Source organism: Epinephelus fuscoguttatus, linkage group LG22 (assembly GCF_011397635.1).
Source record: "Epinephelus fuscoguttatus linkage group LG22, E.fuscoguttatus.final_Chr_v1".
Taxonomy (NCBI): Eukaryota; Metazoa; Chordata; class Actinopteri; order Perciformes; family Serranidae; genus Epinephelus; species Epinephelus fuscoguttatus.
Genome location: NC_064773.1, coordinates 1,432,501 through 1,459,649, shown reverse-complemented (window position 1 = coordinate 1,459,649; position 27,149 = coordinate 1,432,501). Strand labels below are relative to the sequence as shown.

Genomic DNA, 27,149 nt, shown 5'->3' with positions numbered 1-27,149 from the left:
AGGTCCAGTAGGATTCAGTACGTTTGGTGTTTCACAGTGAAACAGAGGTCAAACTTTAATGAGGTCTGATGTTTCAGGTGCGACTGAATCCTGCAGTCACCACAGGTCCAACATGGCACAGACGAGTTTCATATCAAACATACAAAAGTAGAAAAACAGTCCAAGATATTTGGCAAAAAACCCCCAAAAAAACAGTTTAAACAAAGGGAGAGAAACGAGGACGAGGCGTTCACTGACCTCTGACCTCTGCGTTAAAACTGGCGTCACACCTGTTTAGTTACTGGAGCTGCTGTGAACCTGATACACATCTGTGTCCATATACTGTATATAAATACATACTGTGTACAGATACTGTATGAGCTCAGGGCTCAGCTGAGTCACCTCACAGGTTTGAGTCCCAGTTATCAGGTTGTACTGGTTTTTCTTTAAACCAGTGGTCCTTAACCTTTTTGGCTAAAAATAAAAATGACGTCGATGAGACTCAGAGACACCAAAAACATCTAGATAGTTCAACATGAGGCAGGTTTGAATGAATGGATTTTTGTCTTACTTCTGTAAGGGGGATAATCCTGCTCTAAGTTTGATAAACCACACTTCCCATAATGCTTAGGGGCTTTAAAGAGGAAATATACTACTGCCATGGAGTCAGATAGTTACATGTGGGCTACAAACATTATTTTTAGCCTATATTTTTTACATTTTGACAAAGTGGAACATTAAAAGTGAGCTGAATTATCTAAAAGCGGCTCCTGTTCACAGTGAACTCATGAACGTACAGACGACTCTCACTGGGTCACTTTGATACAGAAGAAAACTTAAAAACATGAAAATTCTAAGGCAGGTTCTGCAGCATCTTTTTTCTATGATTTCTGATGATAGCGATGAAAGTCACAATAAAAAAGGCACAATTAGAGAAAGTTTTTTTTAAGGTATTTTCTAATTTCCTATCTTGTTAATCATTTCGTGGCCCCTCAGATTAATTCTGTGGCCCCATGAGGGGTCTCAAGCCTCAGGTTGGGAACCACCAGACTCAGCTGTCCTCTAGGAATTAATGGGACGGTGTAACCCCCCCTCCATACACACACACACACACACACACACACACACACAAGTAGAAAGGACGAACGCCTGTATGAACATGCGAGATGACTCGTCTGGAGTCGTAAATCAAACGTACCTCAGTGAGTTCAGATCGATGACTGATGTGCGGCTCGCTTCATTTCAACACTCGGATGATGTCATGTCCGTTTCTGTGGTTTAAATACTTCCCTCTCTAAAAACAGTCCCTGCAAGTGCTAATTTTAAAGTGCTCCTCCTCTCAGATAAAATTACATGGTCCAGCTCCACCACACTTACAGTAATGAGCCTTATCGCTGCAGACGCCCCGTCACATGATGGAGCGTTTCAGCAGCGACGACTGAATCCTCAGGCACCAGTTTAACCTCCAGTGAATCATTTCAACAGAATGGACTCTGAGCTAGACCCTACTTATTCCTCTGCATCACGTGTCTCTGTACTTTGTGTCCTGGGCTGTTCCTTTCCTTGACTCGTAAATTTTAGTCATGGAGTCCACCCTGGTCTATGGTTGGGGCTGGATTAGTTTTTGAAGGAAATCTTTTTAAAAAAAAAAAAAAAAAAATCTAGAAATGCAAAGTTGTCACATGTCCAGCAGCTCTTTTAATAAATTTCACTTCTAAGAATAAATTTTCAAAAATCAAACCATTACTAATAAGCCTCCGAGAGAGTTGCTAATCATCTAAAATGGTGGAAATTTACCACCAAATAAATTATTTTCACTTTAACCACTGTGAATAAATCTGTGGAAACTTTTTGTCAGTGAATTTCCACATTAATAGCAAAAAAAACATCTAAACAGTGCTGATTTAATGAAACGGAGTGCTAAAGAGTCCAAAACAGAAGACGCTAATTAGCGACCTAGCTGAGTTGCACCGTCACATTTGATATAACTTCCTCTGACGGAGAACAAACTGCATCACACAAAAAAGGGAATGGTTTGGAGACAGTTGTGAGACTGAAGTCAGAGGTGTAAGTAGGGTTTCTGGATAAATTCAACCTTGAACATTTAGAGGCTGAGCTAGTGTTCGCTAGTTTGTTAGCGAATCAGTGACTATTGAGCAGATTAGCTCGCCAGCTACAGTAGTTCTCCAGTAGTTAACAATGTCAGTGTGAATAAACTGTGTGGTTTTATTGTCACACAAAACATTAGCAACCCAGCTAGCTTTGCCATTTAACTGACAAGCACTCGCATTTTCACTGGTGGCTCGTGTGTTAGCTGATCTGCTTGCTAGCTACAATAGTTCACCTTATAACCCTGCCAGTATGAATAAACTGTTGGGTTTTATCGTCACAAAGAAAAAATACTAAATACTGGAAGCTAATTAGCAAGCCAGCTAGCTTAGCTACTGTAACTGAGATGCACTCCCAATGTTCACTGGCAGATAACGTGTTAGCTGATTAGCTCACTAGCTACAGTAGCGTGCCAATTAACCCGGGAAGTATGACTGAACTGTGTGATTTTATTGTGACTCGACAAAAGTGTTGCTCACTTAACACTTGCTATTTTGAGTATAAGAGCATTCATGCTGCCAGGTACGGCAAAATGCAGTGTGCTACCCGGATGGTGTATGCGAAGTGATAAAGTGGATTGTGAAACGCTGGACACTTCTCGCCCTAGTGGTGGCCATCTTGGCTATGCAGCAGAAGGAAGGGAGCACCAAAACTGTAACAATGGTGGGTGAGGAAGCTGCACAAGCGGCAGATATGTTGGCGGTAATGCTACATTTGGCTGCAATTGCCAAAAAAAGAAGAACCGGTCAAATGCTGGGATTGTCATTTCCCGTAAGTGCTAATCAGCCACATTCGCATTTGAGAGCACGGCTTGAAATTACGGAAGTGCATAGTGTACAGTGAACTACATGGAAGGTTGTAGGCTACTATCCAAACTGAGGTACGACAATACTAAATCCTAATAGCTAGTCGACAAGCCAGCGAGCTTGGCCATAGTGACTGACAAGACTTGCAATGTTCGCTGGTGGCTAACGTGTTAGCTGTTATTTTGCCAGGTGCAGTAGTTCACCATTAACCAGGAGGGTATGAATAAACTGTGTGGTTTTATCGTCACACAAAACAAATGCTTGATTTGTCCTGGTATACGAGCTGGCTATTTAGCAAGCCAGCTAGATTGGCCATTACAATGTTACCAGCTGCTAGCGTGTTAGGTTGCTAGCTACAGTAGTTTGCCAGTACGGCTTTTATACAATAGATATTTTATATTGATCATAGTAGGAAGAGCACAGGTGTTAGTAATAACGTTAGCGATGGCTTTGTTTTCTTCAAGTGTTTTCTTCAGTGTCAAAATGTCTTCTGTGGAACCGGCCTCTGATGGCGAGCAGTCACAACGTCCAAAAGCTTCAAGCACCGCCTCTTCTGTGAGGACATGCATATGAAGTACTGCTTTCTGTTGTAACCAGGGTTTTAAACTCCGCCCTGCTTCACCCCATTTGCCCTCAGAGTAGAATCTTTCAGTAGTGACGAAGCTAATGGCGAGTGGTTAACCTTCAGAAACTTCTGGTCGACCACGTTATTGTGCTTTGTTTGTTTGCCTTCTTGCAGGTCGAGGGTTCAAACCTGCGACCATCACACCGAGCACCAGGGCTGCTTCAGTCGATTAGGGATCGAAGCGCCGCCACAAGGCCGAGCCCTGCACCCAGCCCTGTCCACGAAGGCCCAGAGATGGCTCCGCCTCCCTCCAGGTGTAAGGTGTAGTTACAGGGAGGGGTGGTGTTAGCTTGGGAGGGGTGAACCGGGGTGCGGCCAGTCGTTGTGGGGATTTGACGCAACAGGAAGTCATGTGTCATGGCAGAGTAGTGATCAGGACCATACGGTACGTTAAGAGTCTCCGTCAAAACCTCGTGACCTGGGTACGTCACCTGTCAATCAAAGAGATCAGAAGAAAGAGTCGTTAACGTGTCGTCATGAGTTTAACTGTAACGAACAAACAACAGAAGCAGTGAAACTGAGGAACATGTTTTCAGGCTGGTGAAGAAATGGAGCAACAAAAATATCGTAAAGCCCCATTTTATGCTGTTTACGTTAATTATAAATGTTCATAGCTGCCATAGAAGCTACATTAAAAATATAGATGCACTTGGGGTGGTGGATGGGTCAAGTAACATGGGACTTTCCTCAGGAGACCAGTGTTCGATACCTTGTGAACTTTGAGTTATTTTGTGGTATGTCTTCTCCGGCTGTTCTCATAAACTGTTCATACGTTTTCCTTCGAAACGTAATGCACCTGGATTCGTACATATCCCTTGTGTAAGCAGTAATTAGTGCATAACCCGTGTATTTTGGAAGGCTGCGACCATGTGACCCATGTACTGACAGGAGTAAACAAGGAAGTGGTGCAGAGCGGACTGTAGGGAGGCAGGTTGGTGCGGTGGATGGGTCATAAAATCATGGACCTTCCCCTTGAGACGGGTGTTTGGTACCGTGTGAACTTTCAGTCATCCATGTTTCTCTTGCCTAAACCTAACCTCTTCAAATTTATGTTAATAACGTAAGTTCACATGAAAGACGTAACATTGTGGGGCGCAAATTCGTAGGATACCATACGAACCATTCTGTGAGGATATGGTGGTCTTCACCACGTTTCTCTTCCTAAACCTAACCTCAGTAACTTTACGTGCCTTAATTTAACCTCCGTAACTTTACATTACTTGTGTAACTTTACGTTTGGGATGTAACTAAATTCTTGGGTCGCTAATTTGTAGGATACCATACAAACTGTTGTATGAGAACATGTTGTTCTGTGCGCATGTAAGAAAATCTCATTCTAAATCTCACCGACACTGAACTAGCTCTAAACTTAGGACGCTAACAGACGCAAGAAAAAAAGTCCACTGTATTCAAAAGCTGACAGTTACTGCTACTCTGCTAAAGTAATTGGTTTTATGTTATCTCAGATGGGATCCATTTTGTCTCTCAAAATGGATGCAGCTTATTGCTAGAAAACAAAAAACAAATTTAGCACATTTTTGTTTCAGCTTTAGCTAAGGCGCATCTGTCGCTAACTTACTAGCTAGCTTTCACTTGCTATAGCTCGTAGGATCGAGCTGAACACTCGGATGGAACGAGTATCCGGTACAGATAATGTCATTTTTACGAATATGAGTATCATACAAGTAAAATGAGTCAATAGCTGTATTTGTGATGAAGGAAAATTTCATTTGGGGAGCTTAAACCCCAACCACTAGTTGCATAAACTCCGCCCACTCCAAGTGTGTGTGTGTGTGTGTGTGTGTGTGTGTGTGTGTGTGTTTTTACTGTGAAGCTGTAGTTCCCAGGCAGCAGCAGTCTGTAATATTCTCCATGTCTGTCAGTTCTGAACGGACATAGATTCCTGCGACCTTTGACCTCCACCACTGCATTCTGGACTGGCACTCCGGAGCCATTGAACACGCGACCTTTGACCCCTGAACACACACACACACACGGCATCAGGTGATTATTAATTATTGATCCTGGTTCAGGTTCAGTCTAACACCAGAGGAGAGACAGACAGGTGGACACACAGGCAGGTAAGGAGACAGTTGGACAGACAGGTACTGACCCAGGTGAACCTGCTGGATGAAGGACAGCAGAGACTTCCTGTTCTCCGTCCACAGAGCAGGAAGTTGGTCGGCGGGAGGAAACTTGCAGCAGGAAACCTCCAGAGTCAACTCCAAACACTGACCCCACACGTAGTTATAGTCCTGCATCCCACCTGCACACACACACACACACACACACACACACACACACACTGTGACTAAAGCGTAAGATTATTTTTACTGTACCGGTGTTCAGCGGTCAACATGACTCAGATGCGACTTCTCTGTTATCCTGCCGTCCCTCTCACGGTTGCCCTCTAGACGCCGTCCTGTCTGAACCCAGACGTGTTAGTGACAACTCACAGTTTGAGTTTTATACATGGCAGTAAAGGGAGAGGCATGACTGTGGACAGCATTACTCGTAAATAGCTGTCAAAATGAACTCTGCTGTCATTTGTTGGATGGGTGAACCTGGATAAGATTATAACCAGGGCTGGGTTCATCACATGGACACCAGTGTGCATGTTGAATTAAACTTAGGTCTCGCTGAATGATTTGATCAGTGGAGGTTGTTCCAGCTGCAGAGTTTGGGTCTCTCAGGTTACACTGATCAGATTTCTGCAGCAGGAAACCAGAGGAGACAGATCAGTGATGTTCTGTCTTCAGTTTCTGTCTCTGCAGGTCTCCTCTGACCTGCCTCTAAGTGAAGAGCACTGCGTCCTGCATGTAGAGAGCAAGAGTTTGAACTGAAGGATATTTAAAAGCGGCGTGCTGACCTGCCAGAGGATACCACTGGTACCCGTTGGTGATGCCGTCCAGGAACGGTCTGCTGTCCGCGCAGCGGTCGCCGTGGTGCATGGAGCCGTGGTTGTGGGAGTACACCTTGGCCAGGTGAATGAACACGTCGTTGTCGGGGGAGATGCTGGCCCCGCCCACCAGCTCACTGCCTGGAGAAGCCGACATCAAGCTAAGATGTTAACGTGATGTTTAAATGAGACACAGAAAGTTTTTATACAAGCACAAGGCGATAAAAAGTGATTCACACTGAGGCTGGAACAAAAGAATAAAATTTAGATTTCAAAATAAAAAGCAGCCAAAAAGTTAGTTAAAACAAATCAGATAAAAAACCCAAATAAACCTGGTTCACTATATTTCACACAGAGCTCTGTGTGTTTGTACCTCTCTGTTAGTGACTGGGACACTTTTTGTGTGACGTCTCTACTGTTTCAAATCTTCCTCTCCAAAGTGAACAGAGTTTTATTTTAATTTTTATTTGTTGAGAAACTGCTTCAGTCTGAGCTGTACTGCAACATCTACAGCTGCCAGCAGAGGGCGCCGACTGCATCAAAATGATCTTCAGGTTTCTTTTCTTCTACATTTTGTAATAAAGTGACGAAGTGTTTTAGGTAATGTAAGATAAAGTGAGATATTATCAGTTCTTGTACAACCCATACATCATAATGTCTGTAAATTCAGTTTTCTAATTCCATCTTTTGTGTGCAACAGTTTGTCCGTTACTGTCCAACAAAAATTAGAATATCTTCTATCTGTTGGTGATTTTTCGAACCATGATCCTCTGACTTTTCATCTGTCGCCACCATCAGGTCACAATAACAGAAATCAGAGTCATGACCCTCAGGAAAGAGTCCTGCACCGGGTCAGGAGCCCATGGGTAATGGGTAAAAATATGTATATATATAAATTCACAGGTATAAATGAACTCCACGCAGGCCGGCAGCAGGTGAGAACAAAAATCGATTTTTTATTTTTCAGAGTAACACGCTGTAAAAAGATGTGCAGTATGTGTGTCATATTTTGACAGTTCCTTTTATTTTGAAAGTCAGTGACACCAGTGTAACCTTTGACCCCGTGGTCACACTGGTCACCGACGTGGAGGACTCCAGCCATGACACTTTGCAGCCCGAGGATGAGGTGGCGGCCTACATGGAGTTGGGATCCTTTGGAGGTTTGATGGTGGTGGAAGGAGCATGCTAACATGTTTCCTAACCTGGCAGTGATTGAATGTTTTCACCATCCAGTCAAAGAGACGTCCAATTCAAGAACGGAGACCCAGCTTCATGTGAGGGACTGGAGCCTGGGGGGGTTGATTATGGGTGGAGGGTCAGGGGACCTTTATTAACGGGTTTGGGCGAGTGCAGGTTTTGAAAAATGGTCCTGTGCAGGACTCTGGGGCCTCAGGATTCGTACGTATGAAGACATTTTTATTCAGGGGGGTATATTGGCATGAATGGAAAATAATATAATCAGTATGTTTTCTTGAGGTCTCCCCGATGTTCTACAGTAGCCCAGAATGGACAAACAAAACACTGGCCCCAGAGTTCTTATATATGTGTGTGTGCGCGTGTTTACCTCCGTTGCTGTTGTCGTAAGGATAACTGGCCACCAGAGCTCCTCCATGGAGGTTGGCAGAGAGAACAAAACTCTCCATCTTCAACCAGCCAATCACAGCTCTGACCTGAAACACATCACAGAACAACCAGCCAATCACAATCACTGCTTTTAATGATTGTTTAAAGATTAAACTGGTGATAATTTGTAGTTGTGATCAAACGAATGAGAGGAAACAGTGACTTTGTCGGGGACTATTTTCGTTGGCGGATGAATACACATTTGATGTCCTATAGTGAGTATTTGAGCCTGATGTTAATATGCGTCTCAGGTGATCTGATCACAGGTGGACAGCACTGAATACAAGTGTAAACGGACACCAAGACACATGATGATCCCATCACTGAAACCACGTGTCGAGGTGGTCTCAGAATCATTCAACCACATAGCCATCCTACTGTAAACACTAACAGTGCCCTGATGTGTCCCTGACGGGGATGACGTCATCAGTGCAGGGCGTGGTGGTTGATTTGGCGACAGAGCTCTGACGCCCTATAACTTACCCATGTTATGTCGAGCTGGATGAAGTATGACTGTCCATTGTTTTGCCTTTTTAAAGAGACGTGTCAAATCCTGTTGACAGCAATATCTGCAGCTGTACCATGGATGTATACAGAGACCTGGATACAGCGTCGGCGGCCGGGCTTCATTCAGTCCTATGGAAGGTGCTCAGTGGAACATGAAGCCCAAATCGCTCTGTTTCTGCGGTATTAAATTACCCATGTGATCGGCGCTGCTTCCACATCGTTGGGCCCATAGAGCAGGCGCACTTGGGACTTACGGAATACAAGTGGTGATAGAGACGCATCTGTGATGCATCTTGGCCGACAACTTCTGTTTGGATCACCAGGTACAAACAGGCTCCTTGTGTCGGCAGGACGGTGTGTAAAATAAACTACAGTGTGTGTTCATGAACAACGGTGTGACTCACTCACCAATAATATCTCATACTGTAGATACAATCTGTACCTGTTGGTTTGGATCTGTTAATGGGATTTATTAACAATAAGACAAACAGAGAGAATCACCGACCTCTGCCTCCCTCTTCTCCTCGTCAATCTGCTGCTGCTTCCGGAGACCAGCGAAGGCATCGGGGAAGTTCCTGTTCAGATCGATGCCGTTATGGTTGACCCTGAAACAGACACAGACTCTACTGTATTAACTGATCAACTCCAGGAGCTCATTCAACAACACACATTTTTAGAGATAGAGGTCAGCACAGTGTCGCCCCGACTCATCTGAGATCTCTCAGTCGATATCAGACGTGCTTCTTTTCTTCTAGTGCTGAAACGATTTGTCGACTCGATCCATGACTTTGTCAATGAGTCATTTGTTGAACAAACAAGACTAACAGCACTATTTAAATAATTTATAGGGCCTGTCTCTCCTTGATGGTTGAACGGTGCATAATCTGGGTGCGAAGTAAGACACAAAGGGCAAAGGGGTTGTATTTAGTCCCTTGGTGCTGCTCAAAGTCAAAGGTGCTTCCTTGGTAGGACGGGTCCTTCCAAGTTGGGTCCTACAGAGGCTAGGCAAGACACCTTCTTTGCAATCTGTGAACACACACTGCAACAGGCTAGCAAGTGCTCAGGTGTGCATCACTTTAGAGGCCCCGCCTTCAATTCCAACAAGTTGTGCACAAATAATTGTGGGTAATTGTGGGATACACACATGCATCCTTGAAAATTCTCTGAGGAAAGGACTCGGCCATCGGTAGAATTTGAAGGACTCTTGACATTCAAACAGTCCTTCAGTGGGATTCAGTGACGTAGCCTCCTTAAAATTTAGCCGTTAAAGGATCCTTCCTCAACTTTGAGAAACACCACCTTAATTTATCATAAGTATGTTTTGGGTGTGACATGAATTCAGCCAATCAGTTTCACCTCCCAATCCCTTTAAAAGCTGGGTGTGAAAAAAGAACATTTTAAGATTTTAAATAACGATCGGGCTGAGACAAGACGAAGGTTATTTCTCAGGAGCTGAATTTAAGGAGTTTAAGGAGAAAATTGTCAAAATCTCACACTGATGTTATATTGAGCTCAGTTATGTGCAGTAGAAACAGGCTGGACAAACAAGAGATCTTGTTTTGAATTTTTCTTTCTTTTGGGCAGCATGCGTTTTTTGTTGAGAGTGATACAGAAAGAGTCACACAGTGTCTCTCTGCAGTTCTGCTCTGATCTCTGCTACGTTCACATTTAACAGAAAGTCACTGCAGTTAAACACCAAAGTGAAAACTTAAGTTACAAACTTTACAGAGGAAACAGAACTAAACTTCTGGCTTCTGAAATAATCAGTGAAGTTACTCTGCTCCTGGTGTGTCAATGTGCATAATGCCTCTACGGCTCTGCTCTGATCTCTGCTATGTTCACATTTAACAGAATGTCACTGCAGTTAATATCAAAACTAAAAACTGTAGTTATAAACTTGATAGAAGAAACAAAACTGACCTTTTACCTCCTAAAATTATGATTAGTAAAGTTTTGCTCCTCATTGTGTGTAAATGTGCACAGCGTCTCTCTACAGCTCTGCTCTACTCTCTGCTACGTTCACATTTTACAGAATGTCACTGCAGTTAAACACCAAAGTGAAAACTTAAGTTACAAACTTTACAGAGGAAACAGAACTAAACTTTTGGCTTCTGAAATAATCAGTGAAGTTACTCTGCTCCTGGTGTGTCAATGTGCACAGTGTCTCTCTGCAGCTCTGCTCTGATCTCTGCTATGTTCATGTTAAATAAAATTTCATTCATATTTTCCTCATGAATGATGGATTATTTCACCCACCTGCAGCACATCCTCACATCCCTGTGTGTGTAACAAGCAGAGTGTATGCAGGTCATGAACCCGTCTATGACGGCCCAACTTACTATCTGAATAATGCGCCGTTTGAAAAGCAGGAAAATACTGCGACATTCTGACTTTAGACCAGGATTTTGTTGGTGAGTGGCTCAGTCACTTTATGCTGTCTTAAAATAGCAACACGCCAACAATGCTCCTGACCACACCTCATTTTAGGTACTACACGCTCATGGGTGCACAGATGGGCGCAAGTACATTTGCTTCTGACACAACGTGGGTGCTGGCTGTAAAAATGGCAACCGCATCGATCTGACATTAGCAATGACGGTTGACTGCGATGATTTAAACCAGGTGTAAAATAGAGCCCGCAGTCTGAGGTCAGCAGGTACGATGTTTACCATGTTTACCATCTTATGTTAGCGGTTGTGCACATATTTGTTTAGAAACCGAAGTGTTAAACACACTTTTTTTGGACCAAATTTAATTTCACTCCATCCCATAGCTGTTGAGATATTTCACTCCAAACCAGGATTGATGGATTCGGTCAGTCCAAGAGAAACAGCAGCTGCTACCGAGGCTCCCGTGGGCAAGGCACTCATGTTTCCCACGATCCTCCTGCCTCCAGGAAGTCAGAGAATTTGTATTTATACAGCTGAGTCACAGGGGAACGTTTTACTGAAGGACCACTTCTGATACTTTAAATACATCTTTGTGATGAAATTACTTCTGAGTATTTTTTTACATCACTGTGGTGATACTTCAGGATCTGCACACTTCCTGTATCAGTCGTCCACAACAACAAAAAGATTAACACGATAACCTGGAAATTAAAGTTAACAACAAACAAGTTTTTGTCTCCTCATCCACCTGAACACTGACTCACATCAACAAGTCTTGTTTTTCTACAATCTATCTTAAAAATCAGGACAGTCGAGTCAATAAAACTTAGATCTGACTCTTTAAACGAGTTTGTTTTTGTCCCAAACATAAAGTGAAATCATCTCAAAGGCTCCGGTGAAACACTCCCTTATACGGTTTGGAAAGTGGTGACCCTGCGGAACAGACCACACACACACACACACACACACATACACAAATGTAATAAAAGTTAAAGTCAACCTGAAGTCTAAATTGACGTGAATAAATGTGACTGACTCTGACGCAGTGCAGCAGAGTGAACACTGAGTGATTTCTGGAGTTTTTTTGATAAAAAATGAGTCTTGAGTCTTTTATTAAACACAAACACTAAATCCTAACATGCAACAGTTCAAGTCTTTGTGTACGTTCCCGTAATGAAGCTGTGTGAACGTATTTATGTCCCCACAGTGTGATTAATAGTCACACACTCACAACAGTGTCCCATATACAGAACATTAGAAGAAGTCAAAACACTTCTAATTAGATACTTAGAGGCTTCAACCGTGGCTGTGATCTGTGTGTGTGTGTGTGTGTGTGTGTGTGTGTGTGTGTGATACAGATCTGTGTGTGTGTGTGTGTGTGTGTGTGTGTGTGTGTGATACAGATCTGTGTGTGCCTGGTTTCCTGCTTATCACAGTGTTTTGGGCGTTGGAGCATCACACAGTTTAGTCTACACACATCAAAAATGTCGGCTTCGAGTGTGTGTGTGTGTGTGTGTGTGTGATCTCGAGTCTTTAAAGTCTGTTTTGACATTTGGTCTGACACACACACACACACACACACACACACACACACACACACACACACACTCATTTTAAGCCTGTATGGTTGATGTGTTTGCAGTGGACCAGAAGCAGCAGCTGTTTTTCCTCGAGCAAACGTAACAGTGGTTGAACCTGTGTGTGTGTGTGTGTGTGTGTGTGTGTGTGTACCTGCCCTGGCTGTACTGGCAGTCTGTGTCTGATGCATCGAAGCCGTCAGGGTTCATCGTCGGCAGGATGTGGATCCGGGTGCTGTTCAGTAACTGCAGTGACCATGTTTCGTTATTTCGGTAACCACGCAGCAGGTCATCGATGAGCTGTAGCATCAACACCCGGCCGAGAACCTGCGCACACACACACACACACACACACACATTAACAAAAACTTAATGTAAACTCAAATTAAGAACATTTAAATCTGAGAAGTGCCGTAAAAATATGACGTCATTTTTGGGGTTTAATTTGGTAAAAAGTTGACGAGGTTTGTGGCGTCAGAACGAACATGAACTACTTCCTGCTGCTCCTCATCATCCTTCATCCTCTGATTCATTCATTTCTGCCAACTTGTGTTTTTTTAAGCACGTCATGACATTTCGTTGCATGTTCTCTCCCGCTGGAAACGGCGGGGGAGGAAGTGATGTCGTGAGTCAGCGAGGAATCGTAATGCGATCCGGAGACGAGTCAGAGGCCGTTTGTCTCTGAGACACTTTGTGAATGAATGAGAGCCTCGGGAGGCAGAAAGAGAGAAGGGTGGGAAAGGTGAGGAGGTGTGTGTGTGTGCAGAGCTGCAACACACACACACACACACACACACATGTCAGGACTAGCGCTGCCTCCAGCCATCATTTTGTTTTCTTCCAACACTCCTCTAAACTGTCTCTGTGTTCTCTGTGTGCAGCCCAGCAGTGAAGCCACAGTCTGATATACTGTTGTTAGAAACACATCAGTGAGTCACACGTTCCTTCGTTACCATGGACACACACAGTTTATTTCATACACCGTCCTGCTGACACTAATACTCACTAGAGCATGAAGTGAGGATTAATCCGCTGCTGAAAATAGTCCCGAGTAAAGTCCCTGTTTCCTCTTGTTTGTTTGATGAGAAACACTTCAGACTTTTTTAAAATATGAAACTGTGGATTTTGTTATGACGACTTTTGAGCTCTGGCGTCTCGCCTTAACGGGACAGTCCAGATTTATCAAAGTGTGTTTGTGTGAGGCGTTTAAAGCTCCAGTGTGTAGGATTCAGGGGGATATTTTAACGCTCTAACGCCTCCCGTGAAAGAAAAACGCATTTCCCAGATCACCCTTAGCTTAAGAAGATCTTTCACTAAGAAGGAGTTGTAAGATGGAGCTGACCCACTCTTAACAGTCTTCTTAGCGACCAAACGCTCACAGATCCAGCCGCGTCAGGCACATTAATATTACACTAAGCAAGGAGACGTTAAAACAGTGCGCACCGTATATATTTGATCTATTTCATACTTCAGATTTATATTGTTGAGCATTAATTTGTGACAGAAAAGAACCATTTTCATTCTGCAGGGAAACGCGTGTCCTTACTGTGCATATTGAATCTTGAATCTATGTTTTATGAAGACCCTGTGTGCGCTCAGAGCTGTGGCACAAGTTACGCACCGAAATGTGGCGGAAGGAAAATAATAATAAGACGAAAAATAAGTATGAGGAATAACAAGTGTGTTCCTGTGTGTGCTGTGCACATCAGGCACACAAATCAGATGAATCATCATGACTATCATTTATCATAATTTGTCCGCACATATCCCACATCTGCATGCACATATCAGATAGTTTACCGCATCCAGAAAATGCGTCAGGGCTCAACAGAAACACATCCACCCTCCAAACCTGCGACATTCAGACATCAGGCAACTGACAGGTGTAACTGAGCTCAGCTGGAACCTCATCAAGGGACGCTCCACCCGCTACTCTACATAAAGGCGTTGCCACATCACACACGTGTGAGATACCATGGCTGCTTTACAGCATATTCTCGCTGCTAACCAACAGCGTCGCCGTGTGCGAAGCCAAACCGTACATGTAAATGCATTTGTGTGTCAGCACTTCAGCCCACTGGACGTGCTGTCAGACCGGGCTGTCCAAATGAAGTAGCGGCTGAGATACAACGCCTCATCAACTAGTGTCTCCACACATCCGGAGGGCAACCCGGTGCAATTTGGCCCTCAGCCCGGAGGTGCAGTGCCTGGCTGCGCTGCGTTTTTACGCAGTGGGGAGCTTCCTGGAGGTGGTGGGAGACGGCACCGGCCTCAGCAAGGCGTCTGTGTTTTGTTGTTTAAATATAACACATGTCCTCATGATTCTCTTACCAAGACTACTTCTTATTTAGTCGTACTCTTGTTTTCATCATGACAATAGGTCATTAACAAATATTTATCGTCTTAGTTTTTCATTAGAATTATTAGAGCACACATACACACGAGCAGCAGGGGATTAGTGCGTTAGGTAGCAGCGCTGTGTGTGACTTATGGCTGATGAAGTGGTGGCTGATCGATGTGTCTGACATCCATTGATTTAGTTTCAGCTCCGCGGCAGTGTCCAGCTCCTGTTAAGAGCTTCTCAAAGAGCGATCTTTAGAGCGAGGGCATTAAGAACGCATGTGGCAAACACTCTTATCTTAGCGACACTTCTTAGCTAAAACGTTCTTAACTGGGCTCTTAAGTCTTCAGATCACTCTCAACTGGGAAACACGGCCAATGACTTTAGTTCTTCTTTTATCTCAGACATGTGTTAGGATGTCACATACCATGACATGTTTCGGCAGAAACTTCGGCCTTCCTCTGAAGTTTCACTTGGCGGTGGTTGTGATGCGTCTTTATCAGCTGATCTGTCTGTGAGATCAGCTGATAAAGACGCATCACAACCACCAACCACCAGATCACAGTGATCTGTTGTATATGAATGTCTCAGATTGTAAAGCTGTCACTCATCACTGTAGGCTTTATTCCAGGACTGGTCGGCCATCTTTGACCTCTCGTAGGCTCGGTTACTGGTATTTGTTCATTCATAAAGCCGTACTGGTTAAACTCCCTTCGTACATTAGTACCTTGAACAGAGCTCTGACTGTAGCTACAGTTCACATCTGTATCATCTAATGACATTAAGTTTCCAGTCTGTATTTAGTGGACTGAAAATATAATTCATTGTATTATTCTAGTCGGCTACCAAAAGTTTTATTTGTCATTTTAATAATTTATATAGTAAAAATCGATACTTGGCATCCATGTTATGACACAACAGTGCCACACAAAAATATCACGATACTCTGCTGCATCAATCTTCAGCCCTACTTAAATCAAAATGGATCCATCTTATTTTCAGACGACGTTGTGGACATGTGAGTTCTCATCTTTTGTGCTGCGCCCTCTGCTTCCAGGCTGCTGATGTTTTCATGCTTTAACATGTATGTGATGAGGCAATCAGCATGCCTTAAATGTCTGGAATACCTCAGGTGTTAAAGGGACAGTTCACCTCAAAATCAAAAATCCATATTTCTCCTCTCACCTGTAGAGCTGTTTATTAATCTGGATAGTTTTGCTTTGAGTTGCAGATTGTTGGAAATATCAGCCGTAGTGATGTCTGCCTTCTCTCCAGTATAATGGAACTAGGTGGCACTCCAAAAAATAGTGTCTCTTTCCAGAAATCATGACCTGGTTACTTGAGATCATCCACGGAGCTTGTTGTGAGCAGTGTCATGTAGGAACCAGGGCTGCCAAGAATAAATTCCTGCTGTGAAAGTATTAAAAAAATTCAGTTCAATTGAATGTTGTCAGACGTGTCGTAGTGAAGCTGCTGGATGTTGGACACAGTTGTCCCCTGTCCTCGACCACCCAAACTGGTCTGCAGTCCATTCTGTGAGGGAGTCAGTGAGTCGGTCACAGGTAGACTGACTCAGTCTGAACACCTGGTCGAGGCTGGCTGCTAGCGTTAGCATCAGAGGCTGTGCTAGCTCAGAACTCCAGGTTTGTGTTGAGGTGATATTTCAGACTGACGTTCTCTGACGGTATGAAAACTCCTTTCTGCAGAACCTGCAGAGAGCGCTGCTCCTATCAACAGCTCCATCTGGGTGTTTTTGAAATGTAAATGTTCCGTTCACGGGGCTGAGTAGTATCGTCTCGTCTGCCTCCATCACACGACAAAGACACTTTGGCCTTCAATGATGCACCAGGTTGAAGGGCACCACGGGACGCTATTAATCAGAGTTAATTTTTCAGTGATTAATTTATTGAAATGAACGTGTTATTTCGACAGCCCTAGGAGGAACTACTTTCTTTCTGCTGAACTACACCCGCCAACTGTAACACTGTGCAGAAGGAAGCGTGCATCTACTCACAGATGAGAGGTTTGTGCTTGTAATAGTACGAGATGTAACCATTAACTGTGTCCTCCTCTGTAACGTTAGCTAGCTTAGTGGTGCTAGGTGAGCTAGCAGTAGATGCACTCTTCCTTCTGCACAGTGATACAGTTGGCGGGTGTAGGTTGGTAGAGAGAAAATAGTTCCTACATGAAGCTGCTCCCAACAAGGTCTGTGGGTTGTCATGAGTAACCAGGTCATGATTTCTGCAGAGAGATGTTGATGTTGAGGTTATTATTTTGGCGCTTTGAGGAACAGTCAGTGGGAGGGGGAGGGGCCAGTTTCCCTTCTGACATCAAAGAAGTTTAGATAACCGCACGACAGCATGTTTATGTTTCTGTGCATTAGCAGATGGAAGCTAACGTCCAGCGTCGCCGCCTCCCTCCTGTTACACTGTTCTCAGAAACACAAACAGCTGAGAGCCACACACAGCAGCCGAGCTAGAGGAGGAAGGAAACTCTGTTCCCTCTGTCGCCCACACACACACTCACACACACACACACACACACACACACACACACGGTTCTTTAACACAATCAATTTAAGAAAACAAACTGATACAGTGAGCAGATTAGTGCTGTGTGCTGCTCTGTGATTCAGTTAATCTGTGAACTCAGTTGGCTTCGTGCGGCCGACTCAACAGCTGCTCCGAGTCTCACACAGTGTCCTCGAGGAACAGAACTAAACATTATATTTATCATCGACTCTCTGCAGATTAATCAATCGATCGTTTAGTCGATAAAATGTCAGAAAATTGTGAACACTGTTTATCAGTTTCCCAGGACCCAGTATACCGTCATATCTGACAAATAAAAGCATCTCAATCTCACGTTCAAGAAGCTGGAAGCTGCAAATATTCAACGTTTTTACAAACCAAATGTCAAAATAGTTTTTTTGACTGATTGACTGCAGCTGATAAAAACCTGTGAGACAATGGAAACTTCTTGTTTCTGATTGCACAACAGGAGCGCTCAGAGATCAGATCAACAGTTTAAAGATTTACTCTGCAGGGTTTTATTAAAAGACAACGTATAGACTCAAACAGCAGTTCTGATTCACTCTCAGTGTGTGGAGGTATCAGACTCTCAGCCGCAGGTATCCAAGAGTTAACCATGAAAATCGTCGACACAGCAGCAAAAACAACCCCCATTTTCAACCGCTTTATGGAAGCCGGGTCGCGGGGGCAGCAGGCCGAGCAAAGTATTCAGGTGCATTGTGTTTTCTGTGTCTCATTCGGGCATGAATACAACAATTAGCATGAGTGAATTACACGTGAAGTCAATGTACAGATGCGATTAGATGTGAATTCCCGCTGAGCAGCGTGATGGACGTGACATAAATGGCACGAAATACAAGACTTAATAGGCAGGAGAGATCATCCAGGGACACATTTCGCAGAGGATGAACCAGCGAAAGTTTATTCACCGATTCAGTGATTCTACGCACGTATGACACAAGTCAACACAAAACGTTCAGACTCATGCAAGTAACACATGAAAATTCATATCATGTTTGGTGTGAACAGAACTAAGAAGGTTTATTCTGGCCATGGCTATCAACAGTGCTGAGGCATAAAAACCACGTCCTTCCCCGAGGCTCAACTGACCTATGGCTAAGCCACGCCCCCTCCACTCACTCGGACAAACTATCAACATTCAGTGCCCGGCGCTATGGCAGGTGTCACAGTACACAGCATTTCACAGGAGGCAACTGATGATTTTTGGGGACATAACGATCAGATGTCATTGAGAAGTAACCAAAAGGGCCTAAACTACGCATTGGAGGGATATATTCATCATTTTATTGTTGAGAAGCTTAAATTACAAGCCAACATTTACAGGTCACAGTGTACGCTTGTGAACCTTTATCCAAAGGAGACACTTTTCTCGCTTGAGATGTGGTTTAAAGTGTAAAAATACACCTGGTCGCCCAGCCTCTCAGGATACCTTGTGTCAGAGTTGCATGTACCCCATGCACACCGTTTGACCATTTTTAAACTTCAAATCTCAGAAAAAGCTCATAAAACCCAACAAACTGACTTTCTGTAATGCATTTCAATGGACGTCCAGGCAGAGAATGTCCCAGTGTATGGGGATGGCTATACGCACTGTGATTGGCTCATTGTGTTTGAGGGCGGGGCTTAGCCATAGGTCCCATGTTCCCATGTCTGTAGGAATTTAAAGGTTTGTCATTTTCTTTTCAGCGTTAATCTTTCTGTCATCCAGTCTGTTTTCAGATAAGCTTTAAATTCTGAAATATCAGACTGTGTGATTATATTCTGTTTTATTATAAAAGCTTTACCAAACAATATTACAATGTTACTGATCTCTGATTCGCTGCTACTTTAGTCCCTAAAATGACTGTCTGTAAGCTGTATATTTATTATTGTACATCTTCATCCACCTTTGGACTGTTTCCCAAAATGAAGCAACAACAGGACAACGGCACCACCTCTGCAGGTGTCTGCTTATAAACTCATAAATTATTGGACACATTTAAATGTTCACTGAATACAGAGCTATGGACGAAAGATCAGAGGATCACCAGAGTAACTTCAGGTTCATCCTGAGGGGAACATGAATGTGTGAACTAAATTTCATCACAATCTGTTATTTGTGGTGATATTTCACTCAAAACTACAAACACAAACCTCACTGTGGTGCTACGACATGTCTTCATCCTCAGAGTCATGAGGGTTCATCCTCTGGGGATCATGAATCAGTCTGGACAGACACTGAATCCATCCAGCCTGAAATGAGCGATCACAGAGCTGAGAGATTTGTTCACGCTGCACAGAAGAGATAAAATCACTGACAGGCGTCAGTGTGACGGAGCAGCTGTTAAAGTGTGAAGTCAGCAGATTAACGCTGTTGACAGATGAATGTCTGATGTGACATTAGTGAACGTACCAGTTCTCAGTGATTATTAACAGACCATGTAACAGACATGATTATGTTTTCCGACGCAGCGGACGACATTCTTGCTTCTGACTGAGCGACATTCTGTCAGAACAACACGACTGTTTCCATCTCTGCTCATCTGAACACTGACGACAGACACATCCTCCGTCCTCTGACCTCGACTGATTCTCTGCCGTACAGTGGACGTTGTTTACTTCCTGTGTTTTGAAACGTTTGCTAAACAACAGAGAGCAGATGTGTAAACAAAGTGCGTGAACAAAAACCATGAATACGCCATGTTCCTCACAGACAGCAGGATTTATAAATACAGAACGCAGCAAGAATGCATGCACCATGTGGACACAAGTATATGGACACTAGATCGTGTGATGCTGGAACATCATGGACCTGAATCTGCTGCTAAATGTTTCCTCTGGGATCCTGAATGTCTGTACAACATTTTGTGAACACCATCCAGCAGGTGTTGAAGCTGTTTTACAAGACAAGTGGAAACACTGAGCTGCTGACGGTCAGACGATCACCAAAGTCAGTAGGATTCATCCTCTCATGACCATGAATGTGTGAACATAATCACAATCCATCCAGTAGCTGATAAGACATGTCAGTCTGGACCAAAGTGGCGGACCGACCGACCATTAGACCGTACAGGTATTTCCATTTCCTGTTATGTTCTGTGTATTTTAACTTTTGGTACTCTAAGTATATTTTGATGCTTGAAAACTTTACAGACACATGTACTGTCAGTAAAAAGTAATGCTTTTAAAATACGTCAGTAAACAGTCTTATGCACAGCTGGGTGGTGTGCCTGGGTGTGTGCGGGCATTTGACCCATGGGTATATAAAGAGACCTGAGGACAGCGTTGGAGGCGGGGCCTCGTCCTCGTGCTCTCTGCGGCCCATCAAGCAGGCACACTAGAGACTTTCAGCTTACTTCCTGTTTAGCGCCCCGCTAACTTGAATGGGGATTAAATCATTTTGTGGCTCTTGTAGACTTTCCAAATCTTATCGGACTGAATGGATCAAATTCTGATACTGAAACGAGTCATTTTGTGGACGTGGTGATGCTCAAAAAATGTATCCACTGATTTATGGACATCTCTTTCCCCACTTGACGGACGTAGTTAAACTGTTTGTCAGCTATGAAAATATGCATCAAGGCCTATCTCAGGCATGTGTTAGGATGTCACATACCTTGACGAGTCTCGGCGGAAACTTACGCCTTCCTCTGTCAATCAGTTGATATACATGTCTGAGATAAAACAACAGCTAAAGTCATTATCAGGAACTAAAGACATAATAAACACCACTGAACTATTGTTTCAACTCTGTTCAAGCAGAGCACATTCACATGCACATGCCCGGGCACGCTCAGGGCAACTACTTGTAGGTGAAAGTATTTTAATAGTACGGTTTTACTGAAAAATAGGTGAAGGTATACAGTGCTCCAGGGACGATGTTTTCCTGTAGGCTGATGCAGAAGTTAGCGCTGCCCTGGTTCCTTCGTCAAAAAGCCAATCGGAATATTTCATCGGATTTTGGATTACTGCAGAAACTAAACTCTGTGATGAACAAACGTTTATGTTCAGCCAGATAATTTTCACTAATAAACACTTTACTATCTATGAAGTGTAAATGCAATCGGCAGAAGTAAAAAGCTAACGTTAGGCCATTAACAAACTACACTATGGTCACATGACTCAGGCCTCATTTACACAGCAAGCGATGTGTTTGCGAAGCGGTACACAACCATAGCGGCAGCACACATGTATTCACACCAAAATCAAACAGATGCATCACACAGCGGCCGCTGCTGTCCCGTCAAAATACAAACCACACGCGAACAGTTGGTGGCGGTAGTGCACCGTGTTTGCAAATTTCCAATAAACCCCAAAGAAGAAGAAGTGAGTTTTGACCCAAAGCCCGGGGTGGACAGGTTCACGTGCCAGTGATTATTCCAACGCTTGGCGAATTAACATTTAGCACTACAAATGGGTGAGTAGTCTTTGTCTGCTTTGTATTACTAGCCTTAGCACAAAAAGCCCATTTGTCTTGATGTTAGCCTCATTGCTACATCTTTTGTTGTGACCTCTCTCGGCTTCTGTAGATGTCAATTTTTTGTTGAGTACAGTGACCATTCGCTCGCGACTTGCGCAAAAAATCGGCGCCTCTTCTATTTTCAAGCTTGCTTGCGAAAGCAGTGCGACTCGAGCAGTGCGCAGAACGGATGTGGTGTTTTAACAGCGACCGTTCGCGAGCACTGCGCAAATGCATCGCTTGCGGTGTAAATGAGGCCTTAATGTCACCACCACAACGAGGCTGTTCGGCGTGATGAAGTTCTGTAGTGTTCTATGTCCAGCTTGTGTTAACCATCGACCTTATTTCACACATCTAACCAAAAACACACTGACCTCAAGATGAGGGAACAGGAGGTGCTAACATGCTAACTCATGTCCCAGGTTCCAGGACTCATTCCTGGAGCAGCGACATGATTTATCCACCACACCTCCAAGGGAAGTACTGATCATACAACTGAATAAATGAGACTTGGAATATACTGCTCAAGATGTGTGAGAGCTTTTGAACCAAGTCTCAAGTTGTCTGTGACTTGGTTTTGAAAATAACCTCTCATGATCTATTTTGGTTCATAAAGGGAGAATGAATGAGTCTGAAGAAAGCCTGAATCATCAGTGTGTGACTGCAGGGAGTGATGACCCGTGCTGCCTCTGGGGGAGCGTAACAGGAAGCAGATAGAAGTTGGAAAGAAGAAGAAGTCTGTCTGATGAAGTTTCATCTCCGGCACTGTCGTCACCACCGACAGCAGACGACAGTTTCTCCGTCTCGGCAGTGTAAACGAGGACATTAAGAGTTTGCCGGCCTCACAGGAAATTAAACTCCTGTCACACAGAGGGATGTTTTCTGGGAACTGCTAACATCAATACACACACAGCGATCTCTACACGACACCTTTTCAACTTTTCCACAGAGGCTACATTCCTGCTGCTATAATGTGTATGTGTGTGTGTGTGTGTGTGTGTGTGTGTGTGTGTGTGAGTGGACTCCGTGAAAAGGCCTTTTTCTGGAAGTTTCCTCTGAACCGACACACTCCACTGACTCTGTTTGCTGACTGTGTAACTAAGTGTGTGTGTGTGTGTGTGTGTGTGTGTGTGTGTGTCGAGGCGTGACTTGTCTATTTAAGGACATTTCCATTGACTTTCACACACACATGCAGTGTGATCAGCGGTAGACCGTCACCACGGTAACCAGATGCTGGTCAGAGGTCGCTAAGTTTCCGTTACACTGTTTTTTTCTCCCTCTTTTTTTATTTCTTATCTATTTATTTATTTTATTTATTTATGTAAACTAAAATATTTCAGGTTGATTTTTTTGTCTTATTCTCTGAAATTCACTTTACTGCATCAAACAGTAACAGATATGATTCAAGGGCTTATAATCAGCCATTATATTGATGTTTTCCTTCCTATTTCCTTTCTTACTGTAATTCTTTGTACGTGGGTGGAGATCACTCCGTCACCTGCAGTCAGAACAAAACTTAGCCGCTCGTCTTCTAACTGGGAAAAATAAAACAGGTCATATGACACCAGCTTCGGCCTCCCTTCACTGACTTCCTGTCCATTCCAGGATTGATATTAAGGGTCCGTCCCAATACCCCCCCTTAGCCCTACCCCTTAGCCCTACCCCGACATTTCTGCGTTCCCGTGAGGGGTAGTGGTGTCCCAATTCCTTTTTGTGTGTAGGGGTAGGGGGCATAACGAGGGGTAGTGGGTATGAAACTAGCCCTTCAGAGCGAGGGATTTCAGATGCTGACTTGCCAGCGAGGGGTAGACGTTGCCATGGCTACCACCGAGCAAGAGACAGGGGAAAAAGTTCATACATAGCTAACGTTACCGTCGTCAGGTTGCTTGCTAGCTAGCTAGCTAGCTCGCACTATCTAGCGTCTGTCATCTGTCCTGTTCTGCAAAATTGTCGGATTTTTCACATTACGGTAACACGCCAGTTAGTATAACTATGCTGCCTCATAATGTTAGCTGGTTAGCTAGCTAGCTAGCTAGCATAAGTCCCCTGTCGTCTGTCGTTCATCAAACGAAGCATGATGAATAATGCAAATGCGATCGGTAGGATGAACTCAACTGGAGACTCCATCGTAGATGCCGGTTGGAAATGTAGATGGCTCGCAGCTTCCTGTTTAAAATAGTTACGTATGCGTGAACGTAACTGACGCAGTGATGTAGTGAGTGGTGTCCCAGTTCCTAGGGGAAGATTTCAAACCCTACCCCTCGTTAATTCATTTCGAGGGCCAAGGGGTAGTGGACAAGGGCCAAGGGGTAGTGGACAAGGGCTAAGGGGTAGTGGACGAGGGGGGGTATTGGGATTGGGCCTAAGAGTTGATTGCTTGTTTTTAAGGTTTTAAATCCCCTGGCACCTTCTTATCTAACAGAACTATTGTATCTTATACTCCAGTTAGAGCTCTGAGGTCAACTGATCGGAGACGTCTGGATGTTTCTAGAAGTACACATAAAACCAGTGGCGACCAAGTCTCTGCGATGGCCGCACCTTAACTCTTGAACAGCTCGTCCGTTCATGTAAAAACTCCTCTGACTGAGAAACCTATCAGTCGCTGCTGAAGACCCGCCTCTTCTTGTTGGCGTATGACTGATTATTCGAGCTTGATTCCTTTGGTCAGCAGTGAGTGACTGAAGTTTGACTTGACTTACTTCTGTTTCAGCTTCTTGTTCAGTCTTTCTTTTAAACTCTGTGCCAATCAATTCTGAGCAATGTTCATGAGCTGCTTGGATCCATACAGAATTTGTGGTAGCATGTCATTGCATCACACCCACGTGTTCACTCAGGTGTCATGTTTCCATCACTACCAATCGATTGATAAATCCCCCTCACTACTGCAGAGTCATTTATCCAGGAATGAATGCTGACTGTAACGTGTCCCACTAAAGACAAACCCAGATGTTGGAGGGTTTTTGTCCAAGGATCTGTACACTGATGACTGATCTGAACACTCCCCGCCCCCACCAATGTAAGTGTAACTGTCACCGCACTGTTCTGCTCCAGCAGACTGTACTAATCCCTCTGAGTGTACCTGAATCACAGGTGTGTTCTTCTCGCTGTGACAGTTTGTGTGTTTGATATTTAACATAATAAAGTTCTTTCCTGTCGGTTGTTGCTGCTGTTGTTTCTGATGGAGTCATTAATCCGCAGATTTGTTTCATAGTGTCGTCTAATACTTTAACGTTGACTCAGCGTACTGTCTACACACACACACACACACACACACACACACGGTCCGTCGTCTGAATACAAAAGTGTGTTTGACTCTGAATGGCTTTTGTTGATCTCTTTAGTCTCCTTTTAGTCCTGCTTCCTGTCAACAGGGAGGGGTCCTGTTGTGTGTGTGTGTGTGTGTGTGTGTGTGTGTGTGTGTGTTCACTCACCTCGTTTCCATGCATGTTAGCCACATATTTGAACTCGGGGATGCCGACAGTGTGACGGCGAGGACTGAGACCCAGAGCCAACACCCACAGCTGCTGACCTGAGAGAGACGAGTCAGAGACAGAGTTTTTACATGTCGTTGTTTCTGAGGAAAATATTCAGCTGAGATGTTTTATACCGAATCACTGCAGATGGATCAAGTTCAGCTCTAAACCGACTCCTGACTCTGGGTTTGGATAGACTTATTTCACTTCTCCTCCAGTGTGGAAACAGACCTGAAACCTGTACCTGTATATCTGTGCGTAATGTGAAAGGCGTCGCACGTAGTGACGAACACACAGAGAATAATCACTTCTGCAGTTCCTCTTAAAGTGTTTCACTGTTTTGATTCATCTCAGCAACACATTCTCAATACCACTCGTCAAATACCAGCAAAAACAACACTCTAGTTAGCCTCCAGGGTCAGTTTTGAACTCTCAGGGATGGCAAGTCAAACTACACTTGTTACATGCATTGTGTCTTTTCAAAATAAACTTCCATTTCCTGTGGAAATGGAAGTTTCCGCTCATTAAATTCAAACAGTCTCAAAATAGACATAGAATTTAGGTTAACTTTGTTTTTTGATTTACTTCCTAAAGTTTATGCAACAGAAGCACGTAGTTAGGTTCAGAAAAAACCCCATCATGGTTTGGCCTAAAATAAGAACGATTGTTAACTGAGCACAGTGTTAGTTCAGGCAGAACATGATGTCCACACCAGCTCAAATCCCAGCTACATCAGCTGATCTCAAACAGGCGAATCAACTGATGGATCAGCTGATTGATCACATGATTCCTTTCTATGCAAACAATTGGCAAATCTCATGCAGGGCGCCCTATTTAAACTGCCTTACGCTGGAATTCCACTGGATGCGTGTCCGTTGCGGATTTTGCGAATTCACGCATAATCACGCGATATAACAAGATGTAGTTTCTATAAACAGAACCACAAAACCAGAGGAGTAGTAGGAAGACATCTGGGTGCACCTCCATGATTAACATCTCCTCGTCCGTGGTGTCAACGGGGTGAAATGACGTCTGAAAACCTCTGACCTGTTGACTTCAGGCCTGTCTCCGCCCATTATGACGTTTTCAAGGTGTAGTGCAGGGAAATATGATCCGCCGTGAACACTGTGTATTTTATTTTGAAAATTAACCGGATGTTTTATTTTGTTTCTGTGCACGACTTCCTGCCCCGCACGATCTGCTCTGTGCTGAATTGCTGCGTTGTGCTCCGGCGTCCGGCAAAAATAGAAGTCCTGTGTATCTGTTGTGGAGGGCTCCGGAGCGCCGGAGCTGTGACGGAGCCGGGACGAGCACAGCTGCAGCCGGTGGAAACACACACATTGACTAGAATTGAATTCTATCGGCTCCGCTGCCGTTCTGGAGCGCGGACGCAACCAACACGCATCTGGTGGAATCTGGAGGTAATGCAGACGGTAAGGATACCTGGGGGCATCGGTGTCTGACACCAAGTCACATCAGCCACAACAAATTTGATCGCACCTGTGTGTCGCTGTGTTGCCTGTGTGTCCAAGACAAATTTTTCCTATGGAAGACACTAAAGGCTTATCTTATCTTATCTTACCTTACCTTATCTTATCTTATCTTATCTTACCTTACCTTATCTTATCTTATCTTATCTTATCATATCACAGTAACACCTTAACATCAGCTCTGTGAGTTAAACTCAAACTGGAGCTAATATTTACCCAGAAGACTCCGTCTGAGTCATCAGTGTGATATTCATGACTCGTTCTCAGCTGAAAACATGGAATCATTAACCTCTGTTAGAACAGAGATTATTGTCACATGTTCTCACAACACTGAAGCACT

At 44.0% G+C, this 27,149-nt stretch overlaps 1 protein-coding gene across 1 annotated transcript in view; it reads right to left on the bottom strand.

The window, feature by feature from the left end:
* Positions 1–1,612: 1,612 nt before the first annotated feature.
* Positions 1,613–27,149, bottom strand: part of cpm (carboxypeptidase M) — a 33,222-nt gene continuing 7,685 nt past the window's right edge. The window contains exons 3-10 of the mRNA XM_049566434.1: positions 25,278–25,375; positions 12,670–12,842; positions 9,054–9,153; positions 7,983–8,088; positions 6,389–6,559; positions 5,633–5,785; positions 5,347–5,495; positions 1,613–3,950 (exon numbers count right to left, since the gene is read on the bottom strand). Of these exons, the coding sequence (XP_049422391.1) occupies positions 3,681–3,950; positions 5,347–5,495; positions 5,633–5,785; positions 6,389–6,559; positions 7,983–8,088; positions 9,054–9,153; positions 12,670–12,842; positions 25,278–25,375 (1,220 nt within the window). The 3' untranslated portion in view covers positions 1,613–3,680. The remainder of the gene's footprint in view (positions 3,951–5,346; positions 5,496–5,632; positions 5,786–6,388; positions 6,560–7,982; positions 8,089–9,053; positions 9,154–12,669; positions 12,843–25,277; positions 25,376–27,149) is intronic.